Source organism: Haliaeetus albicilla, chromosome 6 (genome assembly GCF_947461875.1).
Source record: "Haliaeetus albicilla chromosome 6, bHalAlb1.1, whole genome shotgun sequence".
NCBI classification, from domain to species: domain Eukaryota; kingdom Metazoa; phylum Chordata; class Aves; order Accipitriformes; family Accipitridae; genus Haliaeetus; species Haliaeetus albicilla.
In genome coordinates, this window is record NC_091488.1 from 38,693,117 (window position 1) to 38,704,705 (window position 11,589).

Genomic DNA, 11,589 nt, shown 5'->3' on the forward strand with positions numbered 1-11,589 from the left:
CCTCTCAAAATAGCAAAATGCTGCCAGGCGAGCCCCCGCTGCAGCAGGGAAGGGAGGTAGGATGCTGCTTGACAGGTGCCCTGACATCTGGGCGCTTGCCTTTCTATACCCAGGCACAAAAGTGCCTTTCTATACCCTTTCACAAAAAGTGAAAGGTAGCACTATTGGAGGCTGGGTGACACTTAACCAACTTGTTGAGGAGTCAGTTGCAAGACCCTCCTAAGACATCAGTACCTCAGGCCAAGACCACCACCAAACACTCAGGAAAGGTAATAGATAACAATAGAAGAATTTGTTTTGAATGCACTGAAAGACCAGGTCAATTTTTGGCAGATACTTAACTGCAGGAACCTGCTCTTTATCTTCCCATCTTCAGTGCACTTTAATCATCCTCAGCTCTTCCCTTACACAGGAGAGCATTTTTATTTTTAAAAGAAAGGCAACCAGATAAGCAAACTGTCAGGCAAGAAGAACAAGCAGTTCATGTCATATCTTTGCAGTCGCTTCTACCACACCCAACCTCTCTAAGAATGCACTTCCTGGCTCTGTTTTCATTTTCTGATAAAAATATAAAATGAGCAATAAATGTGGGAAATGTACTTTTTCCATCCCCAGAAGCAGAACACATTTTTTGCAAATCATGGATTGCCACCTTCCACAACACCAGCCAGATGAGTAGCTCACAAAAATCAAAGGGCAACCCTTTCCTGAGGTTTGGCTTACTTAGACAAACAAATCAGAAACATCCTGGGAACAAAGCTCCATGTGTCTTAATAACCCTACTTGGACCCAAGCCAGAGCTGCCTCTACTCCAGCCAGACAAATAAATGGTGCGCCTGCATCCACATCAATAAAAGCTATTCAGCATTTCCCTAGCACCATAAGTTTTCAGGTAAACACTATTAGCCTGCTAAATATTTAGTGTCACTTGCCCGTCAGTAAAAAGGGATTGTTTCCAATAACTAGTTATATCATGTCAGATACGCCAGAACTTCCCAATATCATAGGAGAAAACAATGAGTCAGTCAGAGTAGGGATGCTTTCTTGTGAAATTGCCTACTGAGCTCTTCAGACAATGAAACAGGCTCTAGGCAGATTAAATTAGCTTCAAACACTTCAGTCTCCCCTTAGGAATTTTCTAACTTGGAGTGCCAGGGGTGCCTCTTCCAGAAGGGCGCAAGTGCCGCTGAAAGCCCCACGCCGCTTGCTAAATGCCTCTCACCAGCAGCACCTACTTCATGCTCAAGCATTGACTGAACACATGCTTATGCTCTGCCACCCTTACAAACCCAAGGTACTTTACCCCTTTGCGAGATGACTCAGTCGACACCACCCAGAAAGGAGTGCCAGGCAGTCAGATCGGGCTGATCTGAAGGGCCAGAATATCTCACCAGCAATTCTTTTTCCTGTGTAATCACCTCTTATAAAGAAAATGGAAATGAAGTGGAAACAGTACTATCAAGCTCCTCATACAAAATAAATAAATAAACACCTAAGGCAGGGTCACTTGCAGCGAGAGGTGCAGGTGACAGCATCTTCAACACAGTCTAGGCCCAATTAGCTGTTCACATAAGGAGGTGCCATTTCATCTTCATATACCGTAACTAGAAATTCAATTCCATTTCCAGTCTCCCTCACCATTTCCCACTCTTATCTGCTAAACCATGTACAGCCTCCTCTCTCGGTCACCTTAGCTCAGCACCAAAAGCCATTTTTAAGACTTCCAGAGATGAGTTTTTGCACGGAGCAGGAGCAGAGCAAAGGACCTGCGAGCACTCCCCTGAAGCACTCAACTGCCTGCAAGATGATTTTCCTACATTTTCTTCTCACGTAAGGTGCAACCAATATCAGCGGAGCCAGACTGAACCCATGAACCACCAAAAGCCTAACCACAACGATTTGAGTAAAGGTTATGATCCAGTCTCGTATCAGGTCTGCGAGAGTGTCCACCAGCACGTCCCCTGGGAAGAGCTGAGCAGGCCGAGCCTGCAGTACAGTTCTTCACCCTTCCACACAGCGAGGACTGCCTCATATGGTTAACCTCTATAGTAACTCCACAAAAATGTCCTTCTAAGTATGCACCCAGGCCCTCCCTGCACCGACAATTACTTTGTTTCTACCATTTTCTTCCACCATCTCAAGGAATCACCTCCTGTTGTCTGTTATGTGCTTGGTACCTTCATTAATAGCCTCCAGCTCTCACGCTGGAAGGGACAGCGAGCAGTTCATCCCCATCCAGTTTCTCTGGCCTGACATCACCCTGCAGGCCTGTCAAGCTTGCTGTCAGCCATTGCTTCTACAGCTGAAGAGCCCTGTTTGCTCTGTTGCTCCATGCAAGGAAGCTCCTCCACACCTAAAACACTTTCATCTGAGGGGACACCCTAACCAGACGCAGCAGTAAGGCAGGGGTGGACAACAGGTTTATACAGTAGCATAGAAGCACTCTTGGTTTTCTTCAGTTCCTTTCCTACAGATCCTAATGCTTCATCCACTTCTTGACTGTTGCCATCTCACCAGCTCAGCGCTCAGCAAGGACAGTCTGTGATGCCAGTTCTTCCTCCTGAAAGGTCATGGCCAGCTCAGAGCCCATCTTTGTATTTGTGGAGCAAGGACAGTCTTTCCCCATGTGTATAGCCTCATTTGCTCATGCACGCTTCCACCTGCACTGAGGTGACTGCTTGTACCTGAGCTGTAAGAATTGAGGACCAAGGCAAGGAAGTCATGGGGAAAACATGACATTGTCAGAACTGCTATCGTTGTTTCAAGTACACAGGGACAAGTGTTCAGGTGACAACCTGCTATTTCAACAACCTGGTGACTATTAACTCTATTTGGGGCACATCTACTAAACACACACGCAATAAAACTGCATGGTGCGTGACCCAGAACACCCAAGCGCCAGCTCCAAAACCAGCATCAAACAAGAAAAAGCATAAACAGCAGGATGAAGACTTCATTTCATCCATAACAAACGATCTTCACCAGCCTCACAGTATTACCGTGCTAAATCAGTTTTATCTCAAGCTTGATTTCATCATCATTATTTGTATCACAGACAGTAACCACCAAAATTTAATTAGCATGTTTATTCGAACACAGGTTACATGAGAACCTTCAAGAAATACATCGCAACTAGGCCTCCACATATCAGATTTTTTCACTTAGCTTGTCTACAAGACATACTGTGTCAAAACAGCACAATCAGACTAACTAAACAGTTATGGCACAGAATTGCATGTGATGCAAAAACAGTTTAAGAGCAAAGACCACACAGAGAACATATTACTGGATTACAGCTCAGCGTGGATCATTCAGAAAGTGATAGGAGGAGGAAGTTTTCTCCAACAGAACACAAGTATACAGCATCATCAGTATACATTTTGCATTAATAACCACAATTATTAAAAAATAGAAAAACGTTAACTTCAAATATTACTTGGCTAGCCACTATACCTATAAGGTAAAACCATAAATGGACTAACTCTGCTTAGGAGGTGAAAAACACTAAGTCTCTAGAATTAACTAGAGTCCAATTCAGCAAACTACTTATGCATGTGCTTAAGTCCTACCAACACTAGTGGGGCTTACAGGTATTGAAGTATTGTAATTAACATGGAGAGATTTCAGCATGCATCAACAGTTAAGTACATGCTAAATACTTTCACTGAATTAGGATCATATTCCTTAAAGTCCAACAAAGTTATATACACACGATAGAAGTCATGATCCTTCTCCCTCAGTCTACTGCCCGTCAAAAGAAAAACCTCTACTGGGCATGAGAAAAACTGATACAGTCCCCTAAAGAAGCATGGCTTTTCATGTTCTATCAACAATTCCAAAAGCATGCACAAATCAGTGCTAGGGACAATCTACCTTAACTGTACTTCCGGTCTTCAGTCTTTCAAAACAACAGAATTTACCTGATTTTCACCAGTATAGTATTAAAACTCTATATGCAATTTGCAAGTTCAAGATCAAGGAACTTGTTTCTTCAGTTCATTCCCCAAGCAATCAATAGATTTTTAGAACTATACAGCTGTACAATAATGCCAGTGACTATATACAATCCTGCACAAGATACTGGAAGAAAGCTACAGTTACATAAATTAATGTTCAACTTCAAAAATATTTGATTTCTCTTGCACTTAAGTGTTATTAAAAACACAACAACAACAAAACAACAACTCTGCACTGTTGACATGTATCAGCCTTTCTAAATAAAAGATTTCGTGTAGAACTGTCCTTGTCCAGAAGTTGTCTGTATGGCTGTTTAAATACAATCAGTCTTGCCGTAGCTATGAAATCCAGGTATCCAGGCAAGTGTTCCACATTCTTGGGAATGAAAACATTCCCGTTTGCTCAGAGGAATTTGATTGTTGGGTTTGGGGTTTGTTTTTGGGGTTTTTTTTTAACTCTTATATAACCCACTATATGATAGTGAACAAAATACTTTTGTTTCATAGAAACAACTAACATTTGCCCACACCAGGCAAATGGTCTATTTACAGATACATTAGGACTGCCTGACTGACAGTGAGTGTGAGTTGCTGAACTCCAAGAAACATGGAGCTTAAAATGGCGACACTCTCTGCTGAATCGCCTTCCCTTTTAGGATACGTCTTATCTGGAGAAGAGAAAAGAAGAAAGACAAAAACATTAGTATTCATCATCCTAAAGTGAGTGATAATCTGAAAAAAAAAAAATCAAACCCTAGACCCCGGTTCTGCATTCCTCATTTATCTGAGCCTAGGTTCTGAGCTCAGTTACACCAGAATTGATCCAATTTTACAGCATTTGAACCAATGAAAGGCAACAGAATTACTCAGTTGCTTAAGTTATTAGCTTCTTAGGTCGAGTCACCTCTTTCATCATGTATTTGTATAGCTCCTAGGAAAAGGGGGTTTTCTTCATCTGTTATTCAGGCCTAAGAACTGCCATTACTAATTATGACAAGACCAACAAAAGCATGATCTCAGGCCATACTGAGATGAACAAGAGAAAGCATATTACCTCCAGTAGGTTGCAAGGTTACAAAGGAAAAAACCTATCTTGACAGGAAAAAGCTTTTGAGATGGAAAAAAGCTACAAGTGAAACCTATAATTTCAGGTCTTTGTGTATTCTGCCTGATCCTGACATTAAAACCAAAGATCCCTGAATAAAATGGCATTTGCTAAATCTTTTCCTTAAAAGCTGCAACTCAAAACCCCAAAGAAACTTTTGGAGAGTTATATGGCTTTTGTGTAAACAGGGACAGATGGGAGCAGAGGAGAGAGTGGTTTGGTTTTTTTACCTGTTCTCCCACAAGGCCATCAGGAACCAGATGAACTGGCTGCTCATTCTCCAAGTTTCTGGCACTTGGATCAGCTCCTTTTCGCATTAGCAAGCGCACAGCATCCAACTGACTCACACGATACTGCAGGCTGGCAGCCACATGGAGTGCAGTGTTGCCATTGTAAGCCTGGAGAAGACAAAGTAACTCCGTGAAGGAAAGGCAGGGGCATGATTCTCAGGACACTCGCGGTGCCACACATGTGCACATCCAAAATTATATCTGCATTCCAGAAAAATCACTGTACCTTTGCGTTAACAAAAGAGAGGCAGTTGGGCAGCTCCAAAAAGAGACGAATGAGCTCCAGGTTTGCTTCTTCTGCTGCCAAATGTAAAGCTGAGCGACCACTTTTACGATCCTGTCAAAAAAGAAACTGTTAGTCTTCCTTGCAGGTGCTTCACTTATCCAAAGTGAACATACAGACAAGTAAAGCAGAACGCAAAGTAACTGCAGAGTGTTGAACGAACTTATTTGGACTACAATTCACTAAAAGTCAATCTCAATATATATTTTAATATATCTAATGAACAATGGACCAGATCTCATTTGGCAGTAAGCTTACACAGCCAAAATATCAAATGTTATATCAAGTAATGGTCTGGCCCAGCATAGACCTAAACTGGACAGGTAAGCAGTTCTTAATTAAAATTCGCAGTTCAAGAACAAGGTATCATCAGCACCCTATTACTACAGATACCTCAGACTGCTTCAAACATATTCTTACTTTTAAGAGACAACTAACTGCAGCCAGCATAGCATCATTCTTAATCCAAAAATTAGACTGTCACCTCCCTCTTTCCCCAGGGTTTATTTGCATTGATAATACCTTGCTCTGAATAAATGCAACATTCCCATTCCACTTGGGTACATTAAGCTGTAGGGAAGCTTTCAAATTAGTCTACTTCCTTTGTAATAAAGCTGAAATGTGGCATGGGAGAAAGGGACATGTTCTGCTTCCACATTCTCTCTGCATCTGGCACTTCAGACAAAGTAATTTTACTTACTTTCGCTTCAACAGAGGCTCCCATTTGTATCAGAGTCTTGATGGTTTCTACCAGGCTCTTGTTTCTCAGCAGAAGCTCCTGGACTTCAGGGGAGTGAGGCGGCTGACTGTTTTGCAGTTCATGCAGCACAGCATTATGAGCCAGAACAGCACAGTGCAATGCCGTCAAACCTTAACAGCAGAAAAAAACCCATCATTAATAAACAAATACAATACAGAAGTATTGAGTGGCTGCTTGTTTCAAAGGATGGATAAAGGCGCTTCTACCCCCAAGAAGCCCAGGGACAGTTCCATACTCATAAGTGACAGTGACTGCTCCTGAGTGGCTTGAGATTTAGGTTGTCCATTACCAAAGGAATTAAGTAGCAACCTACTGTGAGCTCTCAGCCAACAGATAATGAAAGAATTAATTTCTAATATATTTTTTTACAAAATGTACATTAGAAAGAGCTGTTACATGGAAAAGAGGTTCAGTTAAAACAGCTCTCCGGTGCCAAAGATTCTGGCTTCTGTATCCACCAACGTCTTGCTAGCACTCAAATGTTTTGAGCAATAGCCAATTACTACCTACACCCTCCATGCCAAACACAGCAATCACATGTAAGAGGAAAGAGGTCCCGACAGGCAGATACTAACCATGTTTTTATCTGGCAGATATGCCAATTGTAATGTAATTTCAATTGTAATTGTAAATTTCAACCTGGCAAAGACATGCTCCATTTTATTGCTTCTCAACCCAGGATAACATTCACATCAGCAACTATAAAACGCTGTAACATCCAGTAACTCTGTAAATTATAAACTCAACTACTCACCATCATAGTTTGTTGCCTCAAGGTCCACATACTGATTGCTTCCCATGGCTCCCTTTTGAATTGCCTACAAAAGTGGGAACAGGTATGCATTTAGGTTTATCCAAACCACATATTACTTCCTCAAGCTTGTATACAGTCTTACTGCAACAAAGTTGCAATAAATAATGGCATTAAGAAGAGACTTATTTATTGTTTTCATAGACTAGAGGATTCCACCAAATTACTCTAAAACATTGGTGAGAACCTTCATGTGAAATTCAGTCTTACTTTAAGCCATTACTGTGGAGCCCTGAGACATACTCCCAAGGCTACACAGAGAGAAAGATAAAGAGAGGAGTGGTGTTTTCAGGGTTTCCCAAGACAACTAATACAAAGTGTAAGCGTTAACAGTCAGGGCAGAGCTATGCCTGCCTGGTTCTTACCTGAAGGACCTGGGCATGCCCCTTCTCAGCGCAAACATGCAACGGCGTCCTACCCCAGCAGTCTGTGGTGTTGACTTGAGCCCCCAAGCTAACCAAGTCCTGCACAATGAGATGCTGATTGGCAGCCACAGCAACCTGGAAAGCACTCTGCAAACATCGAGAAGAAAATTTAAACTATTAGTCACCTGATCTCTAACAGGAAAGACCAACTAAAACAAATAAAAAGCCTAGCTACCTGGTATTATTTAAGCAGCGATTATGAATACCAGGAAGCCAGGACAAATGAAGCAGAGCACATAGTTTTACCAGCTCAAGGTGATCCCAAGAAGTATTAATAGCTCAAGGTTAATATTAGCATGCAGGCTGAATCTCAGGGTTAATATTAAATAAGCATTTCACTACATCTTCCTCAAGGTCCAGGCACGCAGAAGCACTCAGGTGCACAAAGCAGGTGCAAAGATTTTGAGAACCTCACCTGGCCATTGTGCTCTTTAATATCCAGCATGTGCAGGGCAGCCATCTTCCTTGCAAGAACGTAGGAGAGTGCTCGTCGGCCCTGCGCAACAGCAATGTGAAGGAAGCTGCAGGAAAGAGGTGAAACACAGAGTTACGCCACCATACAAACTAGGGCTCAAGTCATTACAGATCCAAACATATAGGAGGGGTGTTACGCTGCCAGCTTCAGACCTCCTCTGCATGACTAAGACAGGAACACAGGTACCTTCTTCCCAGGGCAATTTAAAGCATCTAAACTACAATCTTTTTCTCCCCATTTACTAGATAAAAGTCTAATGATAAGTCCCTGAAATTAGACAATACAAACACCTTATCACTCAGTGTGCTGCAACTCTGTGCATCACAGCCCATGAGCAAGACCACACCTTTCACTTGATCAGCAGAACTACTGCACTCATGACACAAACACTGCTAATGAACTGCTCCCATTACAACCCCATGGTCCACCAAAAGCCAAACAGAAACGCTTCCCACCCTTCCATGTCAGAAACACCGAGACAAACAGCACTCACGTGTCTCCATCCGAGTCTTTTGCAAGGAACTGCTCTTGAGAGATGTTAGCCAGTTTGTTTTCCTCCTGCTCCACTTGCCATTGAAAAAATGACTTGCCCAGCTGCGCCGTGCTTCTGGCGATGTTTTGGTCAGGTAGAGAGACATTCAAAGTAGCCAAAGAGACACTGCGCTCCAGACTACCACAGATGTTACTGGAAAGCAAGCTGAAGTTCGGAGCGTGGGAGCCGACATCAGCCTGTGGGTGGGCACTGGGCAGCGGCTGGAGGGGAGCAGAGATGCTCTCCGAGCCTTCAGAGTCATTCAAGAGGGAGGAGAAGCTCTGCGGCGGGCAGTACTGCAGTTCATGGCTCTCAAATGTATTCTGCTGGTAGCCAGGAGACTGGTCGTTGGCAGCAAACGGCCTGTACTCCAGGGAGGCGTCTGAAGGATAGCTCTGCGACAAATCTTGGTTCTGGGATGGAGGGAACTGGTAATGCTGCGGTGGATCAAGCACATGCTGGGAAGTGTGATCTTGGAATGCTTGGTACTTCTGGGACGGGGAGAAAGCCTGTGTTCCCGGGCTGTCCTGGTACTGCTCGCCAGGTGAGCTGTGACTGGAGACATTGTGCAACCAGCTAACCTGCACCGTGTTCAGAGAAACAGGGCTTGACTCGTTCTTGATGTTTATGATGTTCTGAAGCAGATCAGAACTGCTGTCGTGCTTTAGGTCGTTTTTATGAGTCTCCTCCATGTTATCCATAGAAGTTGGTGTCTGGGGTGGTGTCTGTCAGGAGAAAAAAAAAAAAAAGAAAAATCAAAACAAGCCCCAGAGTGTTACAGGTATAGCTGTACCTGGTAGTTTATGACCACACAAAGCAAACTGAAAAATAAAGGCATGGAAAAAGTTACTACAAGCTTACCAGGAGGTGTGGGTGAACATTAGCTTGGCGTTTGAAAGAAGGTCCATCAGAAAGGAGCTCAGGAGCCTTTCTTTTGCCACTGTGACCTAGTATGCTCTTCAGCTCTGCTGAAAAGAAAAAAAAATTTAGAATTTATTTGGAGGTTACTCTTACAATCCACTTTTAAAATCTTATTGCAGGGTATTTAAAAAAAAAAGGGGGGCAGGCTTTTTTACCTGTGTACTGCTCGTAGTTCACCAATCCTCCTTGTGCCTTTTGAGAAAAATCCATATTATTCCATTATTATAATGTTATTTCAGGAAAAAAAAAAAACAAAACCAAGAAGAAAGCAGCAGCGACTTGCTTCTGTAAACATACAATATACCTTAGAATAATTCTAGTACATGATTGTCTAACCCTAATTTAATTGCTTTTAATTAAGGTTAGAAAATGGAAAGACTTTTATAGAACTTAAATGAAAACCACCATTTTTCTTAAGGCTTTTTAAGCTATTTGTTACAATACCACAAAAGTCAAGAAAATCTAGAGCAAGACACTGTTCCTTACTGAGGTCTGAGGATTATTTTTTTTTTTAACATAAATAAGCCAGCCAATTTTATACTACTTCAACTCCGTGAACTCTTCTATGCAAAAATTTTCCTGTGACAACATTTGTCTAGGAAGCTCACAAAGAGACGCTCAGAAAGCCTATTCTAAACCCAGAAAAATCCCCTTTAATCTTCCCAGAATCTCCTATATTTTTTTCTGTTTCTATCTTTTCAGACTGGAGGGGTCTGCCTTTATACTGTGCGCTCTGCACGGAGGAGCACAACAGCATAAGAAAGGATTCTCTTCTGAGAAGATTCCCCAACTCCTACAATGAATGACCTCATTCGAGTTAACAGGGAGTTTCTGTGGTTTCGTAACACAAACGCATCTTTATCCAAACTCCCTGTAGAGAATCAAGCTCAGTAAGAACATTTTCAAGTGCCTCCTTCTCCCCCAGTAAGCCTTCTCACTAATTTCTTCCCAGCTCTGCTCTTCCATTACGTCTTGAAAAGGAAAAACACTGCCTCCATCCCCATCAGATAAAGCAGCAAGCTCACTGCCAGCGTTATCGCACGCCTTTTTTTGCCAGCTTCAGTACCCATTAAAGGCGGTTATGTCAGTGCTGAAAAATGCGGGTTACCTTGCCTTCCTCCGCGGCGGAGCCCGAGGACATCTGTTTGCTGCTCCTGAAGTGCAGCAGGAGCTCCTTCACGGAATTCTTCACACGGACCCCCTGGAAAGGGCCTCTGTGCTGCTTCCCTCCCCCCATGTGCTGTTCAACTGTTGAGAAACGAAAACAAAACCCCAATTTAAGCCGCTGACCCCGTTGCCACTTAGAAGAGAAGGGGAAAAGAAAAAAATTTAAGCGAGAGCGGGAAGGCTTCCGGAAAACAACCTGAACGCCCGGTTTAGCGGAGACGAGCCCAGTCGACGTCTCCCCCCCCGGCCCGCACCTGCTCCTGCTCCGCCGTCTCAGGGGCGTGCGGCTCCCTCCTCACCCGGGGAACCCCCCGCCCGCTCCCGCAAGGCTGGGAGCAGCCCGGCGCCGGCGAAACGCTGCTGCCCGACGCCGGGCTCCCGCTCTTCCCCGCTTCGGGGGGCTTCCAAGCCCAAAACGGCCCGCGACCGTCCCGGTGGGGACGCCGCGGGAACCGCGGCTTCGCGCCCTCCCCCCGGGCGCAGGGGGCCGGGACCACCGCCGCCGGGGCACGCCGTACCTTGCAGCGCGGGGCGGGCGCCGCCCCGGGGGTCCCTCCGGCCGCCGCCGCGGCTGCTCACCGAGAGGTCCGAGTCGGAGCCCGGCGAGCCCGGGGCGGAGTGCGCCGGCGAGCAGCTGCCCTCGCTGGAGTGGGGCGAGGCCCCGTAGAAGTAGGCGAGGTTGATGGGGCTGCTGAGGGCGCCGCCGCCGTCGCCGCCATCGGGCGCCGCGTCCCGGCTGCTCTCCACGATCATGGCGGTGCCGCGGGGCGGCGGGCGGCGGCGGCGGAGGAGGAGGGCGGCGGGCGGCGGAGCGGGCGCGGGCACGGCCAGGGCTGGGCGGGCGGCGCGGCGGCGACTGGGGGG

General features: G+C 44.9%; 1 protein-coding gene across 3 annotated transcripts; it reads right to left on the minus strand.

The window, feature by feature from the left end:
* Positions 1 to 3,071: 3,071 nt before the first annotated feature.
* On the minus strand, positions 3,072 to 11,589 carry NFKBIZ (NFKB inhibitor zeta). 3 transcript variants are annotated; one of them, XM_069785592.1, is made up of 12 exons: positions 11,244 to 11,589; positions 10,667 to 10,806; positions 9,714 to 9,750; positions 9,499 to 9,602; positions 8,599 to 9,362; positions 8,046 to 8,151; positions 7,571 to 7,717; positions 7,149 to 7,212; positions 6,335 to 6,504; positions 5,578 to 5,688; positions 5,292 to 5,459; positions 3,072 to 4,624 (listed from the first exon to the last, which is right to left on the minus strand). In XM_069785592.1, the coding sequence occupies exons 1-12, from the start codon at positions 11,476 to 11,478 to the stop codon at positions 4,571 to 4,573; spliced, it is 2,100 nt and encodes a 699-aa protein (XP_069641693.1). In that variant the 5' UTR covers positions 11,479 to 11,589; the 3' UTR covers positions 3,072 to 4,570. The 3 variants fall into 3 exon arrangements, with proteins under 3 accessions (XP_069641693.1, XP_069641692.1, XP_069641694.1); XM_069785591.1 differs by having other exon boundaries at positions 9,499 to 9,605; XM_069785593.1 differs by having other exon boundaries at positions 9,499 to 9,605; positions 11,305 to 11,430.